The sequence below is a fragment of the Misgurnus anguillicaudatus genome, chromosome 19, assembly GCF_027580225.2.
Source record: "Misgurnus anguillicaudatus chromosome 19, ASM2758022v2, whole genome shotgun sequence".
NCBI classification, from domain to species: Eukaryota; Metazoa; Chordata; class Actinopteri; order Cypriniformes; family Cobitidae; genus Misgurnus; species Misgurnus anguillicaudatus.
In genome coordinates, this window is record NC_073355.2 from 8123663 (window position 1) to 8150101 (window position 26439).

The 26439-nt window shown below is 36.7% G+C and overlaps 2 protein-coding genes across 2 annotated transcripts; one reads left to right on the forward strand and one right to left on the reverse strand.

Moving 5' to 3' along the window:
- Nucleotides 1-7902: 7902 nt before the first annotated feature.
- On the forward strand, nucleotides 7903-17354 carry gsg1l2a (gsg1-like 2a). The gene is made up of 5 exons (XM_055185934.2): nucleotides 7903-8443; nucleotides 8604-8651; nucleotides 12264-12416; nucleotides 15552-15663; nucleotides 15997-17354. The coding sequence occupies exons 1-5, from the start codon at nucleotides 8143-8145 to the stop codon at nucleotides 16253-16255; spliced, it is 873 nt and encodes a 290-aa protein (XP_055041909.1). The 5' UTR covers nucleotides 7903-8142; the 3' UTR covers nucleotides 16256-17354.
- Nucleotides 17355-17634: 280 nt separating this feature from the next.
- On the reverse strand, nucleotides 17635-20014 carry LOC129424329 (immunoglobulin lambda-1 light chain-like). The gene is made up of 4 exons (XM_073856520.1): nucleotides 19874-20014; nucleotides 19459-19797; nucleotides 18855-18908; nucleotides 17635-18025 (listed from the first exon to the last, which is right to left on the reverse strand). The coding sequence occupies exons 1-4, from the start codon at nucleotides 19953-19955 to the stop codon at nucleotides 17700-17702; spliced, it is 801 nt and encodes a 266-aa protein (XP_073712621.1). The 5' UTR covers nucleotides 19956-20014; the 3' UTR covers nucleotides 17635-17699.
- Nucleotides 20015-26439: the final 6425 nt, after the last annotated feature.

The window sequence follows — 26439 nt, forward strand, 5'->3', positions numbered from 1 at the left end:
ATGGTAGGCTGTCCCTCCGCCATTAAAATTGATATCGCCGCTATTTCTGCTCATCACTCACTTATCTACGGCAGATCAGTTGGCCAGCATGATTTAATTATTACATTTTAAAGAGGCGCTCGCAGGCTAAAACCCTCGCGCCCTCCCTCTTTTTTCCTGAGACCTGTCCATGGTGCTGAAGCCCTCAGGTCTCCGATTTAGCCTTTGCAGTTTGCGAGTCTGAAGTTTTTATCAATGAAAGCTCTGACCCTGCTAGCATTGGCCTCCATGAAGAGAGTAGGAGATTTACATGCATTCTCTGTTGACGATTCGTGCTTTTAGTTTGGTCCTGCTGTCTCACTGAAGACCCAGACCAGGCTACGTGCCCAAAGTTCCCACCACTCCCTTCAGAGATAAGGTGGTGAGCTTGCAAGCGTTGCCTTTGGAGCAGGCAAACCCAACCGAGGCTTTGTTGTGCCCCGTACGCGCACTGCGATTCTACGTGGTCCGCACGCAAAGCTTCAGGACCTCAGACCAGCTCTTTGTTTGTTATGGTGGCCAGCAGAAAGGGAAAGCTGTCACTAAGCAGAGGATGTCTCATTGGATAGTTGATACTATCGCCCTGGCTTACAATTTGCAGGGCATTCCTTGCCCCTTTAATTTGAGAGCGCACTCCACTCGGAGTGTTGCCTCATCTTGGGCATTAGCTCGTGGTTCCTCGCTAACAGACATCTGTAGAGCTGCTGGTTGGGCGACACCTAATACGTTCATTAGATTCTACAATGTTCGTATCGAGCCTGTATCCTCTCGTGTTCTGTCCTCACCAGGGAGGACACGGAGAGCAGACTCGCAAGTCGGCTTGCAGCCTCCGACTGAGGCTCCAAATTGAGTTTCAGTATGGAAGGCTAACAGAGCAAAAATGCGTAATGGTTTGATTTGCTCTCTCCACTGCCTTGACAGCCTTTGTTGCGGAGCATTGGCTGTCAGCCTTTCACTAGCTGTATTCTTACGAACCTATGTGTTTGGCCAGGGCCCCACATTGTGTCCCAACGGGTTCCTTTGTGAGTATTATTCCGTGGGGTTAATCCTACCAGCCCACGTTTCCCTTAGCAGAGCACTGCTTTGCTTACACAGCCACGGCTGTCATTTACCTCAACTACGGTTGACTTTCGCCCACCAATAGCCCTTTACGGGGCAGTGGCTTCCGCAGCGTCCCTATACCGCTCAGATAGGGCGCTTCCCAGTCGCTGGCACTACTGTGGGTTAAAGGAACATCTAGTGCCCGGCCTTCTGCCTTAAAACCTAATTCTCCTATCCTTAAGTGGAACCGGAGGGCTTTACGCAGACACTGGAAGAGGTCAGCCCCTAGTGGCGTTTTAGTAGGGTTTCCCAATTCGTCGGTCACGACGTGACGTCGTAGTGACCGACTGAAAGGGAACGTCTCGGTTACGGATGTAACCCTCGTTCCCTGAAGGAGGGAACGGAGACGTCACGTCCCGTCGCCACAGGTGCTGCCACCTGCTGTTTAGGCCGGTCACCTGCCGGCTTTCTCAGCGAACAGAAGCTGATTTCCCTATTTGCACGTGCGCCTTATATACGCACCTGGCGGGGCGGCGCCAGCATTATGCAAATATCTCAATGCCAAGTTCATTGGCGTTTTAGTAGTATTCGAAGCAGATTGGTCTCTCTAAGCGAGCTCCCAATTCGTCGGTCACGACGTGACGTCTCCGTTCCCTCCTTCAGGGAACGAGGGTTACATCCGTAACCGAGACGTTTCTTCAAAAACACCCAATTTATAATTCCATTTTTGTGAAGGACTTTTGATAGAGATCAGATGCAGAGCGTTCTTTAAAACATACACAGAGTTCTTTCTCTTTCACGTGAGGCGTTACTTCCGGGTTGTATAAGTTGCGTAAGTGCGTCATCTGGTGGATAATAGCGGTATTGCAGAAAGCCGGAAATTCTCGTCATTGGCAGGGAAGCGTTTTATCTTGACAAGTTATCTCGTAAATGGCGGCAAAATTAAATTAAAAGTTAAAATAGCGGATAAACAAACAATAGACATGTCCTGGTGTAATTGTTGCTGCTGTTGTTCCTGTTCGCCCATTACTGACTCAGTATCCGATTCTGGATCATATGTATAATGTAAGGCTGGTTATTTAAAAAAAGTTTTTTTTAAAAGTTTGATTTCCATCTATGTCGGCTGTGAATCCAAAAGTAGTATCCAACGCTGCGCATACTCGTAACTCTTCAGCTCCGCCCACCGTACGCCTTCAAGTGTTCGTCCTTTTCCGCCAAAAATCGGAAAGGGTGTTCTTTCTTTTATAAATCTGACTCTTTGGACATATGAATGATGAAATACTACTCTATAGGTAAGCAAGATTAACATTAGATTGGCAAAAACGTCTTGTGTTATGTCAGCTTTTATACAAAACTGATCTAAGGGAGCTTAACTTGAAATCAGATTAATTCATCATTTAACAGGACCATATAATTTAATAAACTAACATTGTATTTCACAGACTTTACTAACAGCTTGCGCCAGCACAAACAACCATTTTGGTGTTAAGTAACGACTGTCGGGATTTACTAAAGATCTGCAGTGGATAATTTGCATTGAAAAGGTGTGGTGTAATTATTTTTGCGACTGAACTTATTGCATATGCATCTCTAGGAGCTTCCCTTTTAGACGCAAAATTTATGGGAGGACAGTATTTAAATAATTAACGTAACATGATTAACTTATGTTTGCACATGTGTTATGATTGATTTGCGACAATTCTTAACCCCAAACAAAGTATGTCTTAAACCATTTTCCACTCGAAATGGAATTGTTCCTGATAGGAGGAGGCATCATAGCGATCAGAGAGCGCATGGTACAAACAAGGGAAAGTTTTTTTTTAACACGTAACAGTTCATTTGAAATGGTAGAGGAACATATTATTCAAAAATATTGTTTCCCAAGCCATATTTTATTTTTTATTTGCTGGAGGAAATAAAACATCAGTCACTATAAGTCGTCACACAATACCTGGTGTTTCAAAACTTCTTGTAACCCTTCACTTTTTGTCATCAGGTTCTTTTCAGTGTACTATGGCTTCGGAATACACAAACTAAAAGGTACACCTTTTTTAATGATTAAAGTATCTGCAAGATGCATAAATGTCAACATAATTTAATTTATTATTTTGCATAGACAAATACAAATACAACGCATGCTTTAAAATGTTTAATTACTTGATTAAATGGCCACTATCAGAGGTTAAGCTTATAAATATGGGGGCTGGTAGGCCCAGATGGCTGTTTTCATCTATCACTCAGATGAGTTGATGACCTCTTTGTAAATGAGCGGATGTTTTAAATCAGGTATGTTACAGTAGTAAACAGGGTCAGGATTAAGATCTGCTGTACAGTATAGTAGGAACAACACAAAAACAATTAACTTTGGCATTGGAGTTGCAGGTAAGGATTACATAAAGCAGTTTTATGGTTCAGCGTCTCTTTTCCTGGTACTTACAGCAAAGTAAGTAAGCTGGCAATGGAGTCCTGTGATTTAAATCTCTGTTTCTGCCCTGCAACATTTAACCTCACGCACAGATTAACTCTGAAATAAACCTGCATGCGGAGTGAACCGTACAGTATGAACAAAACTTAAATCAATCATCACAAAACACTTTAATACATTTGACATATAAACTGATGTTTAATAAATGTTTAATACATGTATACACACATATTAAATGTATATATGTTTATTTATAAGGAACATTAATGTTTGTCGCTAGAATTATCTTTATATTGAGTTTTTATGTATACTTTCCCATAGCATTAGCATAGCATTGAAATTAAATGCTTGAAAATGTATTAAAAGATTTACAGCTATCTAATCCATACAGGCTATAACACAAAACAACTGCCATGACAATGTTTCATCTTAAATACATACAGCAAAGAAGAATATGTAGGTCAACGTCCTCATCAGATGTGTTTGAGAAGCAGGTCAGACAGCAGAAATCCTCAATTTGATCATCATTGCAAAAACACGTAAAGGATATGTACCTTAAATGTATATGCATTATAACAAATGCAAATTAGTAATTATTTAATCCTTAAATGTAGGACATAATGTATGTTGGATTTTATTACGTCTACTGTTAAAGAAGTAACTCCATGTAACTTTAAATACTCACTCAAACTGTATTTAAAACTTTGTTGTTCTTTGCTTTTCTGTGTTTACTTAGTTTCTATTTTATGTATAGCTGTGTTGGTATGATGAACAATTGTGAAAAGCACAATATAAAAATAATTGAATGAATTTGCAGTAGTAAGACATACATAAAAATATAATATGTTAGCGGAATGCTCTGAAATGATTTTGAATAATAAAAAGTAACTTGATATTTAATGTTTTTGGATTTTTAAAATTAAATGTTCAATTAATGTTTATTTGTGAAAATAAAGTTTAAGAGGAGCTGTAAAAATATATAGACATAGTTTTTTGTACTTAAACTGCAAATACATATTCTTAAGAACATCATAACCTAAAATTAAACTCTAAAAAACTTTGAAATATGAAATATTATATTGACAAGAAGAAAACTGGACATTTAACATGAATACTGTCTTTATACCTCAGATCTTACAGTACGTCCATCACAGGACTAGGGTTGCCAACAGTCCTGTATTACCTGGGACGTCCCGTATTTTGACTGCTAAGCTGATCTAACCAGGGGCTTGTTCGACTTGTGGTGCCACAAGAACCGAGAGGCAGATAACATCAAAATGCGGCAAGAGCGTTTTGGAAATCATACAGACGAGATTGCTATTGCAATGCTCTTGCGGTGGAAACTTTGATGTCATCCACCTGCCAGTTCCTGCGGTGCCACAAGCAGCAACAGCAGCAGTGCTGATCACAGGCTTGAAAATGATCTATGACACCTTTCATCCAATCAAAGACCCCTTCAAGCACAACCAGTATATGTTTAAGGGGGGTCAAATAATATGATTTTATGATTTCTTTTTCATAAGGTGTGTTATTAACTGTTTGTGCATGTATAAGATATGCATAGTTACAAAGTTCGGTCTCAGTTCTGAAGAGATTGTTGATCTAGACCGGCCTTAAACGCCTCAATCTGAAATTCCTCAAGGCATTTCCAACTTTGCTATGAAATTATTGCGCTTCTGATTCACAGCCAGTATTTGATGTTGACTCTGCAAAACTACAGCTTACAGGATATATGTTAGTTTTAGTTTGTTACACATAAAATGAAGAAGATAACATTTTTTAAACCCTTAGTGCAGGAATCACAAGTGTTTTGTTTTAGACAGATATTAAAGGTAATGGTTCAATTAAAGGACTGTGTTAGAAGTACCTGCTGTAAATTAACAATTTATTAATAAACCTACTGTATGTTGCCATGGCATAAGAGTTATAAATTAATATTTAATAAGGAGATTACCTAATATTTTGACAAATGGCCTAAATACACTGTATACATAAAACCATATCTGCACTTCTGCAGCAGGGCATCTTTTGTCCCATATTTTAGAGTGAGAAAGTTGGCCTACATAGGACTAGATACAATGGGGAATATACATATTTGACACATCAGCATTTTTATCAGTAAGGGGATTTCTAAATGTCCACCAGATGTAGCCATCAAGCCAAATATTGAATTTATACAAAGAAATCAGAACATTTAAGTATACAAGTTCAGTCATAATAAATAAAGTGAAATGAAACAGGAAATAAGTATTGGACACATGAAGAGAACAAGTTGCAAAATGGCATAGAAAGCCTGAAGATCACCTGAAATTGGTCAGTACTGAGGGAGAACTCCTGCCCCCTATCAGTACTAAATGATATCAGCTGCTTTAGTCCTAATTGATGGCCTATAAAGGCTTCTCATTACCCAGGAGGCACACAGGAAAGACGTCATGATGGGTAAAAGCAAAGAACTCTCTCAAGATCTTCGTAATTTTATTGTTGAATGGGGGAATGGTTATAGGCGCATTTCCAGAATGCTGAATGTTCCTGTGAGCACTGTGGGGGCCTTCATCCGGAAACAGAAAGACTATCACTTCACCATAAACCGGCCACGATCAGGTGCTCCACGTAAGATCCCTGTCCGAGGAGTCCAAAGAATAATGAGGAGGGTTCTCCAAGAGTCACTCTGGCAGAACTTCAGGAAGACCTTGCATCAGCAGGCACGGTTGTTTTAAAGAAAACTATAAGAAATTCACTGAACCGCCATGGCATCCATGCACGCTCACCATGCAAGACTCCATTGCTGAACAAAAAGCATTTTGAGTCTCGGTTAAAGTTTGCGAAAGAGCATTTGGAGAAGCCTGTGGATTATTGGGAGACTATAGTATTGTAAGATTACAGCAAACTTGAACTTTTTGGCAGTCATTCTACACACCATGTTTGGAGACCATGTTTGGTTGGTACTGCCCACCACCCCAAGAACATCATACCAACAGTTAAGCATCATGGTTTGGGGCTGCTTTTCAGGAAGGGGTACTGGCAGACTTCATATTATTGACCGGACTCCACTCGCTCACTCTCTCCTGCGTGTTTGTGCACCTTTCACCCTCAAAAAAGGTTCTTGTTCTTGAGTTTACTATTTTTTTTACAGTACCACTGTAAAAACATTGGCTTATCTTCTTTAAAAAAGGGAAATACAAAATAAAATTAACTATGGCATTGACTAAAATGAAACGCTGTCTGTACTGCAAGCATCTCAGATTGTATTTACTGTAAGCATCCAAAAAGAGGTAAATCTCAGAATCCCATGTTACATAAGCACCCTGCATTACTCTTTAATATAAAGAGCTTTAATCCAGTCCTGTGATTTCCTGTTATTTGTTTTATTAATGTCTCTTTCTTTACCTGACCTTATCCGTGCAAAGTATTAAAGCTACAGTATGATAAATATTCTGTAGCAATAATGTGACATTACAGAAATGTTTAGTGAATGTTAAAGATAAGAAACTGAAGTCTCACTGCTGGGGCTGTGGGGATACACAAGACACAATATCTCAACAAATACATGTTACAATAAATAAATAAAAATACAAGAAATTGTTTTATATTTAAAAATATCATACAGAATTTGCTTTGTGCACATGCAAGCACGCACGTGCGCACATTCTGGTTTACATGTTTTATGGGGACATTCCATAGACGTAATGCATTTTATACTGTACAAACTGTATATTCTATTCCCCTAACCTTCCCCATTCCCTAACCCCAACCATCACAGAAATCCTTCTACTACTTCACATTTTCAAGAAACATCATTTTGTTTGATTAATAAGCTTGTTTCCTCATGGGGACATCAAAATGTCCCCACAAGGTCACAAAAACACTGGTATTCCTATCTTTGTGGTTTACCAGGTACACACACACACACACACACACACACACACACACACCTTAACTTCAACCATAACAACTGAGTGCCTAACCCTTAACCTAACCCCAACCATAACCCAATTAAAAATCCTAATCCAAAACCTCACTTTACTCCCGTTGTCCTCATTCTGATGGTCTTACAAAAATTGTTACACTAAGATAGCTGTACAAATACATACATGAACGCACACAAAAAACACAAAATGAATTGTTCAGTAAACTACCAATGTTTATTTTTTATGTTTATATTATAACATCAATTTATTATGTAATGCAGTTTTGAAAATGAGGTAAGTATGCAGGTTGCCAGAGATCCCTGCATCTGATTGAAGTATAATCTGATTGATAACCTTTTCTCATTGTTATGCTTACAGAAATAAGCTATGGGTTTAAATGGAACAAGCAAACTAAGGTCTTGTGTGTAATTTGCCCTTTGAAATGATAAGAGTAGAAAATGTTGAGGGGGAAGGGAAGACTTTGAAGGGGAGGGATGAGATAGAGCGAAACATAAAGAGATTGATAGCATTAGAAGCAGACATGAGGAGAGCAGCTGTCATCTTTGAATCAAATCAAAGCATTGCACTTCCACACGGCAGAAACCACAGATGGGACATAGGAGCATCTGTTATACTAAATACACCTGAAATTATACCAAATTTAAAAAGTTTGAATGTCTGAAGCAAGGAACCCGTCAGTCACTTGCCTGAAGCCAGGATTATTCGTCTCCTTGTGCATCCTGGAGCGCTATGGGTATACGGCGAGCTCATAGAGCATATCTGGCTTTTACTTTCAATTGTGTGGCATTTGCCATGGCTGTGTCGGCTGTCACCACCAGCTACTGGTGTGAAGGGACCAGGAAGGTGGCAAAGCCCTTCTGCACTGGGCTGGTGACAGTCAAGCAGACGTACTGTATCCGGTTTAACAGCTCCAACATCAACGACACACGACTGGTGCAGTACATCTATGAGACCGGAGAGGAAAAATTCCTCATGAGGAAATTTCACACGGGTATCTGGTTCTCCTGTGAACAAACTGTCGACTTACTGGGTAAGACACCATTAGTGAATCTTTCACTAGCACTGTTTGAGATAAATTAGAGTTTATTCTGAATGCAACAAGGATTTTATCTACATTTGGAGAACAAAAGGTGTATATTTTTATATTTAGTGGATCTCCAATGTTTCATCAGTACTTTCTCTGTTTATAGGATTTGACTGTAGAAGTTTTTTAGAGATAGCACCTGATCATGAAAGAGGTGGGTAAGTACATAGTCTATCTGATTAATGATACTACAATTACAATTACATTTTCAAAAGACTAAAATGTATTTCAATGAACCAGCTCACATTCATTTTGTTGTACATCACAGCTGTAATTTGGCCATAGTCATGACAGCAGGTATCAGGGTGCGTGCTGACATTCAGTAAAGCAATATGACTCAGTCAGATGTTGCTTCATACATCAACTCTATAAACCAACAATTATTCAAACAATAATCTGCAACCCACCCTATAAATGAAGTAATAAATAAATCTGTAATTAGTGATATTTATTACACAGATCATTTTTTAATAGCTTAATTACATAGTGTCTGTTCAAATTGTCTGTTCAATAATACAGTTCAAGCATCTCGTTCCCTTCTTAGGGAACCAGAGTTGCAGTCACCACCCGAGACATTCCCTTTCGAGGGAACTCACGCTGCATCACCGTAGTGATTCTTTCAGAATGGTATACCGAAACCCCCAGACTTCCAATTGCCTGTATGTGTATATCACTATGATGGAAAGAACTGCATATCTGGTGTAGAACCCAGGTCCAAGTCATAAAATCTCACATAGATAGAGGACCAGCACACCACATCACATACCCTTTTGAAATGAAATGTCTGATCATAAGGTTTAAGAAGCTGCCATACATTTGGTTGAATGTGCTCTGACACCTGAAAGGAGGAGTATTCAAAGACACTGTAAGCTAAAATGATTACCTCAGCTATCCATTTACTAATAGTTTGCTTGGTTGCTGGAAAACCTTTCTTGGGCAAACAAAACCAAAGCACACAAACAACTATTCCCTCCTCACTGGCACTATGCTCACTACATTTAAGCAGGACTGTGTTACTTCTAAATCTTCTGTCCTCATTTTGCTAGATCGGTCCACTGCGTTTGACACAGCAAATCACCAGATCCTCTTGTCAGGGCTATCATCACTAGGAATCACAGGAACTGCATTACATTGGTTTGAATCATACCTCTCACACAAACCCTATAGGTTATTTTTAAAGGAAAGCTGTCCGAATCACATAATATTATCACTGGAGTCCCTCAAGGACCAGTGCTTGGACCACTTCTATTCTCAATTATTACAAATTCATACATATTATATTAAACATCCATAGGACCCATTCAATCATATGGCATCTTTTACTACTGCTATGATGATGATACCCAGATTTTCCTCTCTTTCCAACCAGACGATCTCACTGTTGAGGCTTGCATTGCAGCTTGCCTGGAAAGACATCTTAGCTTAGAGGAGATAACACCATCATTAGCTCAGCCTACTCAAAATTGCACTTCTTGTCTTCTTGCCCCACCCTGCAGTGCCACACAACTTTACCATCCAACTTGAGCCTTCAACCATATCAGAAAAGCCTTTGTGTGGTCTTTGATGTCCAGCTGACCTTCAGGGAATACATTGCAAAGACATCGCAGTCTTGCAGATTCAGACTATATAATATCATAAAGATCAGGCTTTATTTAACTAAGCATGCAACAATACTTCTTTCCAAGCCCTGTTTTTTAAGTCTAGACTGCAAGGTTCTGCTAACTGGTCTACCTGCACTGACAATCAAACCACTTCAAATGATTCAGAATGCAGCAGCTTGAGTGGTCTTCCATATTTTAGCTATCAGTTGCTGTCTGCATCAAGTTTAAGTCACTGTTATTTATATTCAGATTGGTGACTGGTCCTGCACCAATATACCTTCAACCCCTCTTACACATTTACATACCATTCAAGACAATTAGAAGATGCTAAGAAAGCCTGAAGATCTTCTTCTCTCTTAAGAAATGTGAAAGCCAGAAGAAAATAATCTTAATTGCAAGAAACATTTCCAAAATGGTCTCAAGAGACTAAATAGATGCCCTTCAGATAAGCCCTCCATCACCACATCAAGGTCCCAAGCCAGGATCCTGGTGCGATTTGCAGGTTTCAGCCTTAAGTCCAATTTATAGTAGTGTGTAAGGTCTAATTTTTAACAGCGCATCAGTTCTATGCGGACCGCAAGCACTGTTATTGGTCCACTAGAACCCGTCACTGCATCATAGGTATTTCCATTTGTGATGGTGAGAACAAAGATGGACCAAGTTTAGTAATGATTTAACTCAAACTGCAACATTAGTCGCTGTTTATTTACTTCCATCACTGCTGGTCTTCTCAAAGCATACACAACAAGTTGCTGTTTCTCTTTCATTTGTGGGATAACTTGCCAAACTGCTTCTTCATTGACGGTCACGCTGCTACTGTGGTAACATGCATGGATTCTGCTTACCAGCGGTCTGCATGTGTGTTTGCACATTGATACAGACGACGACGCAAAAGTAAAAATGAAAATGAAGCGTAACATACGCTGTTGCAGCTACGCCGTAGGACCTACGCACACCTATAAAGGGCTCATTAGAGTGCCATGGAGGAAACAAGTTACCAGGTCTCTCCCAACTGATTGGCCACTTAAAGGGGTGTTGTGGGCAGAAATGGCCGTCACATAGACCAGTGGTTCTCAACTCCAGTCCTCGGGACCCACTGCTCTGCACATTTTGGATGTCTCCCTTATTTAACACACCTGATTCAGATCATCAGCTCGTTAGGATAGATTCCATGAACTGAACTGAGAGTGTCAGATATGAGAGACATCCAAAATGTGCAGAGCAGTGGGTCTGGAGTTGAGAACCACTGCCATAGACCTTTAGAGTAAAGTGAAGAATCGATCCTGTAGAAACTCCAGCTCTGTACCAACTGGACAGTTAACAGGATCTCACAGGCATTCATCACACCAAGACACAGTCTCCACTATAAGGTTTAAAACTCTCACCTGGAGGGAGCTCTGGAGTGAAGTATGGTCTCAACAGTCTCAGCTAAGAGACCTGACTATATGAGTCTGGTCCCCTCAGGGCCAAACCCTCAGTTTTTATCACACTGATTGGGGTAAGAGGAGAACTCCAGAAGTCCCAGGAAAAAAATGGTTAGAATGCTTTGGTTGAGAGTCCCGACCCATCCCCCCATTTTCTCTGAGGGGGAGAATGAGAAGCAACTTACTATTTTTGTTGTGCTCTGGATGAGGAGGTAGAAGAATGGGACTACAGCAAAGCAGAATGATTTCCCTCAAATGGGAAGCAGAGTTTGTCATTCCAAATTAAAGAACTAAAACAGTACAGTGTATACTGATAGAGAGGGACAAAATCACTTATGTGCGATACTGATACATATCTTAAAAGATGTTTTTTTATCCTGAATCATGAACCACAATAGTATGTTTTTGGGTCTCCTTGTGTAGAAACTTTTCAAATGCTAAAAATCTTACCCTTTTATCTTTAGGCAACTTTTTAAACAATAAGTTACCGTTTAATACAGACATACTGTAAAACATGTTTAGTAAATTTTAATCTAACATTTGTTGGTTATTTATTGAATCTGTACTGATACCTCATTTCAGAACATTGAATTCTGTTTTATAATTTCATGTTTTATGTAAGTAATAAATAAGCTGAAAATGTGAAATGAACCATCTCACTTATAGAAATGTCTTAGATAATAAATTAAACAACATTTTAATTTCTTTGACACAAACTTTCTCTCTTTGTGTGTTTTTCAGGGGTGCTGTGGCTGTGTATTGTGGCCGAGTGTCTGTATATAACTCTGCTCTTCATGGGTGGATCTCTCTTGATGTTAGAGATGTGTCCCTGTTTTAACTTGATAAACAAACTCAAGCTTAATGCCTTTGCAGCTGTATGCACTGCTCTCTCAGGTAACAATATACATTTCAGCGCTGTTTCCTTTATTTTCAGACACCTTAACCATGTTTTGCTACTGCTATGTGCTGCTGGAGAGAAAATGCTCATTTAAATAGCTTTTATTGATATTATTGATATTCATCCATAATCTGAATCTTGTTTTTCAAAAGAGACTATAAACTTAAAATGCATAAAATGCTAAACATTATGTTGTGAGAAGTAGAAGAGCATGAACTGTATGGCCTCAAAGCAGAACTAAAAAGCCGTACATTTTTGCTTTCCTAATCAATGTTTTTAATTTATAATCGAGAGGGTAACATCAGATCTCAACTATTATAAAATACAAAGTCATAGCTTTTGTAACTGATATCTACAAAAGTACTGTATTTGCTTAAAACAACGAGACATGCAGTGTTATTATTGTTTATAAAGACTTAGATGAAATCTATTAATTTAAAGTCTAAAATGTATTTAAAGTACCTACATTGAGTTTGTCATTTCTCAGACCGGCATGATAAGAGGATATTGGTTAATTCTTACAGTCCACATCTTCAGCAGTCTCTGCTGAAAGCTCATTTGCCAAAACAGAAAATCCTGCTAGCTCTACTCTATCCAGTCAGAAATGACATGAGATTATATACCATAAATCCACAGTGCTCCACATGTTTCCAACCCTTCACCGAGAGTAGTGATGGGTCAGAAAACACCCGAATAATATTACACAAGCATTATACATTACATAATTGACTATAAGACACCAAAAGTCATCCTTGTTTTGTTTTTAGAATAATTTCTTGTTAAATACCCTTATTTCGTCATTATGCAAATGCTTTAGAAATCGTTATGAGTATATTTGTCAGATATAGACATAATATATGTGTGTGTGTGTGTGTGTGTGTGTGTGTGTGTGTGTGTGTGTGTGTGATGGTGGGAGAGATATTGAAATGTTTTGAACTGGACACAGCTTCTCTGCTCCATTCTGAATGTGGGATCTGTCCCAACAGCGTGGGGATTTGGTGGTTTGTGCTGTAATCGGATTGCTAAGGGGGTAGTGGTTTTGGTCATGACATGACCAGAAGAGACCATCCTCCCTGACCCATATAATTTGACTAATCCTGACTGTTAGGAATGCTCACTCACAGAGTCCATGCACATCGGCACCTGCTGATAAAAAACAAAACCTCACGTTACCTACATATGATGCATGTACACTACCTGATAAAAGTTGCTTACTTATTCAATTTAAATATATTTTAGAAAAATAATTAATGCATCAAAATGATTGAATAATAGAAGTGTATTATGGTTAATACATGGAAAATGTGTCCTGGATTTCTCCGGGTATTGATTTTGGTTAATTTACACTGCCAATGATTTGCTGGAATTTGTACAGTTAAGGTGGGACTTGCACATTTGGGAATTATTTATAAGCCATGTTATGTTTTTTAACATTTATTCATATCTAAAGCTTACATTATTTTAACACCTAAGCAAATATATATGTGATGTTTACAGTTTTTTTTACAGCATTCAAAAACAGCTATGTCATTTTCATGTGTATTTAGAGTTTTAATGTCGATTTTATCTGAACTTTTTCTGGAAAAAAAACTCTTAGCCAGATGTTCAAATATTGAACTGCATATCTACGTTCAAGAGGGGTCATAGTCAGAAGTCCAGATACTGTACCGGATTTGCACCTTGTGAAGACAAGATCAGTAATGGTCAACCCAATATTGATATGATCTGCATAGCTACATACAACACGTACAAAATTTTACGCTAATTTCATTCAGTCCCCTTTACAGCAGCAATCCCAGAATCAATTCCAGAATGTGTAGGCACTTTGGCATTTTTTAAGCAATTTTCTGGGATCATTGTAGGTATGGGATGATAAATGCCGATACAAACTAATAATACCTGGTCAAAAACGATTCTGAATTGCACAGCCGATATTATGCACAGCTTTTTATGTACTATGGTTTGATCAGTAAGAAGTCCTTATCAATCTGAAATTACTGCGAGTTCAAAAGCAACACTTGTCAAACATAAACATTATAAATTGACTTTATTATCATGAAGATACATGAAATAGTTTGAAAAACACCAATAAATATATGCTTAAAGGGGACATTTCACAAGACTTTTTAAGACTTTTAAGGTCCCGTTCTTTCTGAAGCTTTGTTTTTTATAGCTTTGATTGTGTTTACAGTGCGCAATATTCATTTTTCATGTGTAAAAAAACTGATTATTTTCACTGTCCTAAAAACAGGTTAATGTCTTTCTTGTTTTATGAAGTCTCTCCTTCAGAAATACGTATCGAGTTCTGATTGTGTAGTTTGTTTAGTGTGTTGTGATTCGACAGCAGCTTAGCCGTTTAAGCCATACCTGGCGACTGACGTATTCCTGTGGGCGGAGTTTAGTCAAAAACTGTTCTAGTGACGTCATTAAAGCAGGAAGTAGATGGCTGTAGTCCAAACCGGCTGTTCGCTGTAGCTTTGAAAGGGGAATTCTGTTAAAGAAAATATATATTACCTGGCTGTGAACGTTGAGCTTTATCATTTTGCAGGTATTATTTATGCTCTAACAGCAACATTACACACTAACTAAAATTAAAAAAATGGGATCAGGAAGAACGTGACCTTTGAAAAAGCCAAACTTAGCCAAATGTGTTACATTTTAACATCGTACTGTTCTAAAGTGTTTTATAAATAGCTTCTTTAGGTCTGCTTTTAGGTAAATGCTTTTGAAATAGTATTCGAGTTCACATTCTGGGCTCTTATTGGATGCTTTCTAATTCTCAGTCCAAGTCAACACTTTTCTTTGTAAAGTTTTGTTATGAAAATAATTAATACGTTGTCACAGTTTTATTTATGTGTATCAAAATAATTTAAAATGTATGAACAGTTTTTAGTCTAATAAAAACCATCTTCCATTTGATGCTACATGGTTTATAAGTTTAATGACACAGGAGGACTGTTATGTTATACTTGGGATTATGAACAAACCAATACCCTTCACATTTATGCATTTCTTTGTTTAATGTGAGTCAAAAAAGCAAACCCCACTGCCATCTTGTGGATAAATTACATAAATACAGTACATGCACAATAAGGGATCTTAATGTGTGTTTTTTTTTCTGTACACTTTAGGCCTTCTGGGGATGGTTGCCCATATGATGTTCACAACAGCTTTCCAGCTGGCTGTCAGTATGGGTCCAGAAGATTGGAGACCTAAGACATGGGACTATAGTTGGTCATATCTGTAAGTCTCAGAAATGCTACAGTGTATTATAATTAAATTTGTGAGCAAAGTTTATAACACGTATTAATCAATAACATTTCATCTAAATTTCTGTTAATTGTATGGTATAATAAATGTGCACTTTATGAATTTATTTTGCAAGACCATTATGACAGATCATTGATATCGTGTTCATTCGAGGTTTTGACTACACTACCATGTGTCAAATAAAATAATTTTATTCTTGGTATGTTTGTTTTAATTTTATCAATCAAGAGATGTAAATGCATTAAAATAGACTGATATGAATGCAAACAATACAAACTTATTTAGCTCCTTTACTCTTTCTCTTAGTTTGGCATGGGGCTCATTTGCCACCTGCATGGGCTCGGCGGTCACGGCCTTAAACCAATACACCAAAACCATCATCGAGTTTAAATTTAAGCGACGGAGCATCGAGAAGAAACTGCGCATCAAGCAGAAGATTTTGGAGCTGGAGGTACCTGAAGACTTATGGTACATCACTTCATTACAGGAGCAAGCAGACCAACACACAGTTTTCTCTGTTAATGACATTGAAACATCTTACAACAGTGGAGAATATTACTTGTGAAGATATGATGGACCTCGCTCCTCTTCAAACCACAACCTGCAGTGCATTTCTATTTAACAGGGCTGCATATGGATATTTAAATAATATTCTGAATGACACGTGTACCAGTTTTAAGGAAAGTTTATACTCATTTATACATCTTTGCATGACTTTGTTCTTGCTAATTACTGAATGAAATTTGAGGGGTTGAAAGGTTGAGGTTCATTTATTGGATCTTTGATTAAATAAGTGAGATAATACCATGAGAAAATTTTCTTTAAAAGAAAAAGTTTCATGTATAATAAAACTACAATTCAGCAAAAAAAAAAGGTTTTATCTATTCTAAACATTTTTATATACTATACATCATACATGATTGCTGTTTCCCCTTCTCAAAAACAATTGCAGGACTATTAGAGTCGGTTTGTTTCCATCCTGAGTGAAAACAGAGAAAACTCACAATTTACATATAAGATGGCAGATGTATCTAACAGACTGAAGTGTGTGAGGATCATAACTGTCTCTTGAGAATATCTTAACTTAACATCTTGTGTGTCATGTACTATGAATTTTAGTCAGGTTATATTTCATTTATTTTGCTCTCACAGATAAAAAAAACAATAACAGTGACAATCAATGATTGTGACTGTGAACCCTGTAAAATATACACTAACCAGCATTTAAAGTGATTCAAAACCTTTCATAAAAGATTTTTACTCGTTCAAGTCCCAACTTTGATTAACTATTTTGATCCACTTCATATGTTGACTAGTAAAATCATAATCACAGCAGAACAATCTAATCTTTTAATGATGAAAGTGAAAATCTTTAGATTGTATAATTCTATTGAATATGTTGACAAGACAACAATAACAATAAAGTTTATCTCAATGATATTCAGTGGTTGGATTAAGTAATAAGATAATAGATTATATAAAGTATTTACATATGTAGTTAAAATAAATGAGTGTTATAACAGCAGGTGTTTCCTGTGTGTCAGAGCAAAACTTCTTCAAAAATCTCCACACTTCACTGAATCTACAAGAAGAGAAACTTCAACACTGTCTGATGAACTTTAATGACTTTATTCATCTTTATTCTCAATAATATTCAAGATATATTTCATTGTAACTTAACTTCTTTTGAATAATTCAGTCAATTAAACATCTTTCATGATTTATAGTTTATTTTCTCATCATGAGACTTCATGTGAATCTTAGTCTGTGAAATTCAGTTCTGTTAACTACAGTTTACTCTTCTGTGATATTATCCAGTTATTTAGATTTTTTTAAAAACACTATTAGCTTATAATTTCAATAAATGGATAAGCAATACATGAATGATAGAGATTTAGATACTGCAAACTGAAGATAGTTTATTTCAGTAATTAATTAATTTCTGTTACACTATGCCAGGCAATATTAATAAATGATTTTATGAAAACAAACAAAAACATTCTTTGCATTTATGCATTGCATTGAGATTTCTTGATCTTTGTGTTTGTGATCTTTGATCCAGCAGCAGTCACTTTACATGTGAGATCTTTGTCTTTCTCCCACTCTGATCTCTCAATGGTTAAATAACTGCTCAACTTGAATTTCTCATTCGGCTGCTGTTCAGCAGATCCCGTGAAGACGCCATCAGTAACTGAGTTTCCATTCACAAACCAACTCACATCAGCAAATCCCACAGACATGTCATTGATCAAACACACCAGAGTCACTTTACTGGAGCTCACATCTTCACTGGATGGAGGCAAAATCTTCACAACAGGAGGAGAAACACCTGAATCTACACGACACAATTCATGAAGAAAGATCAAGAAATAAATGCACTTTATCACAAAATAACAATTGTTTAAGCTGTATATATTTCACAACAAGATTAAAGATCAAGTTTAATTGATAAATTTACTACTATATTCTGAAAACAATATTTAATAACTGCGTTTGAAAGCCTCAAAATGTTTGTAATGAAAAAGCATAAATTTAAGTAAGTCCATCTCAATCCAAATTTATTATTGATCTTGTACTTGACTTATTTAAACAGGTTAATTGGTTTTCTAACGGTTTATTTCTAGAGAACTGGAACAACTGTAAATTTATGCAATCATCATTTTTGTTATTAACATTAATCTTTAACAGGTGATTAAATTGAACAAAACTTTAACTATCATTGAACACTGCATTGAAAAAAACATGCAGCACGAAGTTAAAACAACTTGGTCAATTCATGATACAAGTTTGGGCTTTAAAGTTGACATAATTTATAAATTCAAGTTGAAATTTAAGTTAAATTAACATAAAAATATGTGTTGATTTGACAAAAATGCTGCCAATTTTTACAGTGTTCTAAAATGAAGAGCAGATAAATTTGTGTGCTGTTAAAAACATCCTTTAAGTTACAAAAATAAATAAATACTGGATTTATAAAGCATAAATTCAGGTAAAAATGCACATGAAGGCTTTTTATGTGTTGATTAAGCAGTAAAATGTTTCTCCAAAATGTAATACACCAAAAACAGATACAAATCACTTTTATTTTATTTTATGAAAATGTCTCTTCATTTATTTAAATACATATAAAAACAGCTTAGTATGTGAGTAGAAAGATGACTTACCGGTCACAATGAGTTTTGATCCTTGTCCGAATACCACAGTGATAGATTTCAGATCTTCAGTCGTACAAAAACCTCCTCAGTCTCTGATGTGATACAAACAGAAGTGAAACAGTCACTCAACTTCAACTCATCTCTCTGTCTACTTTAGTTATTTTATATTATTTTAACATACTTGTAATTTAAACACTTGTTTTATAATCATTGAAACTCAACACAAACTGTTGACATTATTTACATTATTTATAATCCAGAGTCACATCAGTAAACTTCTTCAGTGAGTTTATTATAAATCAACAACGCTGTAAAGAAACAGTGATTTGTATTTAAAGTCATGATTTCACTTTTTATATTATTGTGTTTTGATTTTTGTTTATGATTTCATTATTTTTCCAGTCAACCTTCACATATTTCCAATAATAGCCTATTGTTAAATAATCATCTGTAATATTAAATAAAAGTATATAAAACAAAAAAAACTGTTTTAAATTATACTGATACTTTCTAAATAATATTTTATTCATGTGTTTTGAACAGTAATAATAATGTCAGTCAGCTCTCAGAAGTGACTGTGAACAGTGAGGAGGTTTTTGTCATGATGTGAATCACTGTGATACGACCTCATTAACAGAGCTGTCCCATGTTGCACAGTAATACACAGCTGAATCTCTCACATCTACATTATTGATGATCAGCTGATAGTCAAGATCTGACATTTTTTTAGATGTGAAATGGCTGGATGAAAAACTGGCACCATACTCATCAGCAGAGCCAGTAGATGGATGGGAACGCAACACATACTGAGGAGCTGCATTTGGAAGCTGTTTATGCCAAGAAACATAATAGCCCTGATATGTTCCTATATTACAGTCCATAGTCACAGATTTTCCTTTATCTTCTGTCAGTATTGAGGGTTTTTGTGTGACAACTTTAGCTGAACTGACACCTGAAATAACAAATGAGAAAATCCTTCATTTCATGTCCATGACATCAATATGTTAAGAGTGAAATGTGTAACTTACATGAGAGAAGAGTGAAGAGATTGATGAATATTAACAGCATCTTGTCTGTGTTTGTGAAGCTGTTTGAGTTTAGTGAAGACATGAAGACAATTTGATTCTCATATAGAGATTTTGAAGAAGAGAAACTCTGAAAGAAGGATGTTCATTAAAATTCAGCCAATCAGCTTCACTTCCTGCTAGAGAGCAAAAGAGTTTCATCAGTCTGTCTACAAACATCAATCTTCAAATAAATGTGATGTAAAACATCAAATGCTCCTCCCACAAACTGAATCTACACTCTAAAAAAACAAACGGTTCTATATAGCACCAAAACTGTTGCTTTGGATCGTAATCATAGAAGAACCGTTTTTAGTGCCATATAGCACCAGTGAAGCACCTGTGTAGAACCATATAGGAGCCATATAGAACCACATATGGTTCTACATAGCACTATGTGGTTCTACACAGGTGCTTCACTGGTGCTTCATCGGTGCTAAATGGCACTAAAAACGGTTCTTCTATGATTACGGGCAAATAACCACTTTTGGTGCTATATAGCACCGTTTGTTTATAGATGGTCAAGCTGTCTGATATAATTATTGCATTATTGTAAAAAATACAAAGAATGCTACTCATTCTTTAACTTTCAACTGTGTGATTCAACTACAAAAGAAGAAATCCATTTTCATGTTTAACTTATATCTAACATTCAGGCTATTACTTGCTTACTTTATAAATTTAAGTTTAGTGATTTAATTTTTATTTCATTTTTTTATTTAATGTTAAATAAAGTAAACAAAGAAACTAATAAAGCAAGATGCTTTTAAAAACACAAAATTAAAGTCATATTGTACAGATGAGCCTTTTGCCCTATTTATATTTTGTGAAAATGTATATTACATTTTTGGTTTAAGCCTAGGTATGTCACGGTCTTGTCAGACATCGGTGCTAGATGTAGGTCTGAGTGCATCTGACAGGACCGTGGCAGTATCATGTTCTGTGTGGGGGCATGTGGAATCACATTGTGTGTGTGTGGCTTCCACATGTTCCCGGTGTCTTGTTGCTGTCGTGATCTTGCCAGACCTTAGTATAGGTTCAGGTCTATGTTAGAGGGCAAGATCACGGCAGCATTGTGTGTACGTGGGAACACGTGTGCTTCACATCATGTATGTGTGACACGTGTTCCCAGTGTTTTGTGGCTGTCATGGTCTTGCCTGACTTTGGTTATAGTCCAGGTCGGATGTTGGCAAGATTATGGCAGCAGTTGTGTTTGTGTGGGAACACGTGTGTTTTCACATCATGTATGTGTGACACGTGTTCCCAGTGTCTTGTCACTTTTACCCTACTCCCTTATGTACTCGTGTCTTAAGTGATTAATTATGTTCACCTGTTCCCCATTGATGTACTGTCTATTTAATGCCCTTGTGTTCTCTGTGTGGTGTGCGTGCCTTGTTGTAGTTACTGTGTTGATGTTCCCCAGTTACCCATCCGAGTTATTCTCGTGTTCTGTTTGATTTGTGTTTCATCACAGTGTTTTGGTTCCTTTCAGTTTTTACCCCCTTGTGGGTGTTTCTGTTATTTTTGTAAATAAAACATTAGTTATATTTTTATACATCTCTTGCGTTTGGGTTCTCCTTTGGTTTTCACTTCCCGGTGTAGAACCGATCGTGACAGAATGCACGCACCCAACTGAACCCAGCAGGGATGTTTGCTGGCAGCCGCCTGGCGATACGGGGAAGGAGATCCCGCCCCGCATATGAGTCGGGTTACGAGTGTTATGACCCACTCGTATGCGGGCCCGAAGGTAATGCCAGGCGGCGACCGATCGGATCGGTTGGATCCGGTCAGACTCAGTCCAACGTGAGGGACATGATGACCGGGGCCATCAGGATGGGGAGGTCGAATCCCGTCTCCCCGACGCTACACTCTAAAAATGGCTGGGTTATTTTTTAACCCAAAATGCTGGGTTGAGTCTGTTGGGTTGTTTTGCTGGGTTATTTTTTTACATTTTAAACACTTTTTGGGTAGTCTCAGTTTTCTAGGTGTTGGGTTAAAACTGCTGGGTTATTATGTTGGGTTGTTTGAAGAGGCTCACGTGCTTCGCGCCCTTGATGTTTGAATGTGCTCAGCAATGGTCGTCGTAAAGGACAGAGTCACTGAAGCAGTTGTTTCAAGGTAAGTTTATATGCTTTTGTGAACATTTCATGAATATAAACAAGATTATAACATTTTGCGAGACAGCAACGTGTTAATTTATACTGAGTAAGACGACGGGTGTAATTTGGAGGAATGACGACTGTTACCTCAGATCGCCATTTACACAAATTGACTTGAATAATCGTTCTAAGATGTTTGATATGGCATATTAATAAAATTAATAAAACATGTTATAAAATCCACATCACACGGTTGATTACGTTAACTCATGACAATTTCTGTAAGCCTTTAACAAAGCGAGTCAAAACCGGTACAGAGTGGACCTCCGCAACCCACTTCGGCTTTTTGTGTCACACACGCGCATAGTTTTCCCTTTCCCAGCTTAACAAGCGATAGCAACGCTGTTAAATTAAATTTAGCGACAAACGAATTGCTTTCTTGTCATTCGATATGTAAAGACAGACCGCAAAGGGCGAGGCGCGAGCAGAAGCACATGTTAACTTTACCGGCGGCGCCACGGCGGAGGATCACGGAGCCGTCGTCTACGCTGTCACTGAGGCAAAGACAAGAAGCACATTCACTTCACAGTCGGTACGGCAGGTAACGCGTCGATAAATGAAAACGAAACAGCGTTTCCAAGAACCTGTGTCTTATATGTATATTGCTTGTTCCTCTCTTTTAAAATGAAACAATAATTTAAGTGTTTGAATATGAACTTGAAAACATAAACGTATTTGTCACCAAGACGGAGGCTGCGTGGAAGTGACTAACGTTATCTGTTAACAAACATGTATATGTGTACTGTTATATGAATTTAGATGTGTTATTGAGTCGTATTTAGTTACTATTTTATATTCATTTCATAATATTTTTGGGTTGTCTCCTGTGATTTCAAATTTATATTGACCAACCCTCTGATCTGTGGCTGATACTGTATCAGAGATATTGTGTTTTTAGCAGAGATCAGATGTGATGTTGTTTTCCAATTCTTTTTTTAGAGTGTGCAGAGTTTTTACGTCCATCCATTGATGAGGCTAGCGAGACCTTCATACAACTTCAGCCAGTAAGTATAACATTTAATAATTCCTATTTAAAATGTATTGAGAATGTCTTAATTATCTGCTAAATTTTAGTTCTGCAGTACTTTATTCTTTATAGTCAGATCAGATCATCATATTTGTCAGTCTGTGTGGTTTGCAGCCTTTGTTGTTGGCACAACAGTTAAAGGAGTGTAACACCAAAGTCTTATGCAAACTGTAAACAGGCTATTGCATTTTTGGAAAAAAAAATCTCACCCTTATAATTTTTATAAAATATATAATTCACTTGGCCCACATGGTTTTCTGAATACTTCAATCTGATCATTCAGTTCAGACCACTAAAAGTGTTTTCCTCTTTTGTAGATTGCAACAAATGTGGTGGAATTTCTTCTCTGGACAGAATCCTCGAAACCCTTTCCTTTCTTCCTGGCCATGGGAAACATGCAGCAGACCTCTCAATCTTTTTTCTCAATCAGTCTCTCTGAATAGGGAAGTGACTTAAACTGCAATTCGGCCAAGATGGCGACGGCACGCACCGCCTACTTTAAGCTTCAAAAATGCTCTTCACAAACCAATGGGTGACGTCACGGACACTACTTGCATATTTTTTACAGTCTCTGGTTTAAAGGCATTTTAAGTGCTTAAAAAAAAAAAATACCCCAGGCAATGTGCTTCTATGGGAATTCCTGTAGTCTGTCATTTTTCAAATGGATGAATCCCCTGCTGTTCGATTCCTTTGTACATCTTTGTTCCCGACGAGTAACTTTAATAAATGAAGTATTTTTAGTCAAATACATTCCATTCTGTGAAACTTAAAACATTTGTTCTTTAAAAAAACTTTACACATCTATGAATTATTTTACTTTTAATTTAACAATTACATTGTTTCTTTTTTACACTGCTGTGGTTTTGTTTATGTACATTTCAGTATTTCATATATATACTGTAAAATTACAAATTCTGTCTTAAATTCAAACGAATTGATTCAACCTGTTACATTGTTACTTCAATGTGCATAATTTATGATATTTTATAAATATATTTATACTTGGGTCAGTAAGCAGTCCTTTAAATGATTTTGCAACTTACAACTGTAAAAATGTAAGAGTTTGTAGTTATTTTGCAATAAAATAAACATTTATTTGCTGTTAACAATGGTCTTGATTTACAATAAGGCACATGATAAAATAACCCAGCAAGAATAACCCAAAACCCAGAATATTAATCCCATAAATGGTTAAAATGACTACATGTTGGGTTTTCTCAACAACCCAACTTGCTGGGTTAAAATGTGTTACCCAACGTGTTGGGTTACTTTAACCCAGCATGTGTTCTGTCCAATATTTACCCAGCGCTGGGTTGCCAATTGGGTTGTTTTTAACCCAACCATTTTTAGAGTGTAGAGACTACCCCGGTGACCAGTGGCCCTTCAGAGCTCCTGGTGTCTGGACCGGTATGTTTTTACAATATACTTAAAGTGGACTGTTCAATCTACTGTCAAGCAATTAATGTGAAATTAAAAATAAGTTAATGTATATTAACAGTACATTTAATTACTCATTAAATGTAATGTTTCAAATACAAGTTTGCCAAATAAATTCCAATATATAAAATTAAATGCAATCAATTGAACTGTGATTTCAGTGCAGTGAAGTGATTTCAATGCATCTTTCTACAGTATGTACTTTAACTACTTCTTTTGTATGTGAAATATGGTTATGTACTTCTCAAAATACTGAAAAACAAATCTAGTTAATTAAATATGTATTAATTTCAGTTTAATGCATTGCAAACAAACAAAAACCACAATGCTTACACTGACAATAAAACAGTTTGGTAGTCAAATTATGAATCAGATTTTTTGTTTTGCAAAAGTACATTTAATAAATTAATTATGAGTTGTATATGTCCAAACAAAAAACAAAAAAATCATTTTAATATTGTTAAATTGGAATCAAACCACTATCAATATTGAATAATTACATCCCTTAGAAAAAAATTAACTCAAATTATTTTTTAACATTTTAACAGACAACTAAAAAAGAACTGCATGAACTTTAAATTAACAAGTCTTTGGTAGGTCACATCAGTCTAATGATCATTTATTAAATGTGTTTAGAAATATTGCCATGAAAGTGTACTTTCTTTATGTAGCGGGTATTAACTCACTTACTTATGGACCAGGCATAATAATAAGATCAGAAGGGTGCACGGTACGAAGGAGGTAGCAGCAGTGATAGTGAGCAACAAGCAGAGACAGAAGGTAAGTTGATTAATACATTATTTTACTTTGAGTATTGAGAAACCTTTCTTTTTCTTTCCTTAATCACAAAAAATAGTAAACAACAATGAAAATACAATTAACTATATATACTATGGGTGCACCCTCTAAATTACTTCTCATTTACAGAAATCGCAGTCACAATCAATGTACAAAGATGGTACAAATTATATATGTAACACACTGAAATCAGTATTCAAGTTCAAAGTTCTTATCAATTGGAGTATTGATCAGTCTTAAATTATCAGAATTGTGCTTCTGAAATGTTTCAATCAGTTCAATAAAGTAAACAAACAAAATAAGGAAACAGTTTCTGAAATGTATCCTCTTACTTGTGTTGTGGTTTTCCCTTTCTGGGTTCTTTAAGAATAAAATACTCAAGCAGTAGGTTTCATTTTCAAAAGATAGACTTTTATTAACCAGGCAAATAAAAGCCGAGCAGTCCTGCACAATCTCCAAGACTCACTGAAAAACTTTCCCCTGTACTAGAGTATTTAAGTCTGCCTTCGCACGCAATCCTATTCCCAAGGGTTTAACATATGGTTCATATCCTATAGAGAACATATGGCATCACTTTTCTAGGACTGTGGGTCCTTTGTTCTTACCCTCTGGTAATTTTCTACACACACACACACTGGTACACTATGTGATGCCTATAACTGAACTTCATATAGAAAACCATAAAAACATAATGGTAAAGTAACTGGTTATATCCATATAGAAAAAACATATAAACATTATAGAAAAAACATATAAACATAATGGTAAAGTATTTGATACACATATTCGGATTAAAACAAACCACTTCATTCCCCGCTCTGAGGCTTCCTTAGCCTCAGTTTCCTGTTTATTTATTTTAATCCGAAGTGCCGTTTCATAACTCAGTGTCTCAGTTATTACTATATATTGTGACTAAAGAAAGCCACTGTACATTATCAATTACCAAATTATGCCACTGCACTTCGAACTATGGACAATAAGAGCAAACATCTTTCCATTCTTATTTTGTCTTTGAATGTAAAAGTAAAAGAACTTAAAGTCCCTCTTTATTAACAGTTTAAAAAATGTGTGTGTAATTGGTTCTGCACCTGCTGTTGGTTGTCTCAGTT

Bases quoted from the DNA above. Each gene is read 5' to 3' on its own strand.
- gsg1l2a (XM_055185934.2), top strand. From the start codon at position 8,143: ATGGGTATACGGCGAGCTCATAGAGCATATCTGGCTTTTACTTTCAAT. The intron at 8,444-8,603 runs GTAAGACACCAT...CTCTGTTTATAG, and splicing joins ACAAACTGTCGACTTACTGG to GATTTGACTGTAGAAGTTTT. The intron at 15,664-15,996 runs GTAAGTCTCAGA...TCTTTCTCTTAG, and splicing joins GACTATAGTTGGTCATATCT to TTTGGCATGGGGCTCATTTG.
- LOC129424329 (XM_073856520.1), bottom strand. From the start codon at position 19,955: ATGTCTTCACTAAACTCAAACAGCTTCACAAACACAGACAAGATGCTG. The intron at 18,909-19,458 runs GATTCACATCAT...GTACGACTGAAG, and splicing joins TAATGAGGTCGTATCACAGT to ATCTGAAATCTATCACTGTG. The intron at 18,026-18,854 runs GTAAGTCATCTT...TGTGTCGTGTAG, and splicing joins ATCAAAACTCATTGTGACCG to ATTCAGGTGTTTCTCCTCCT.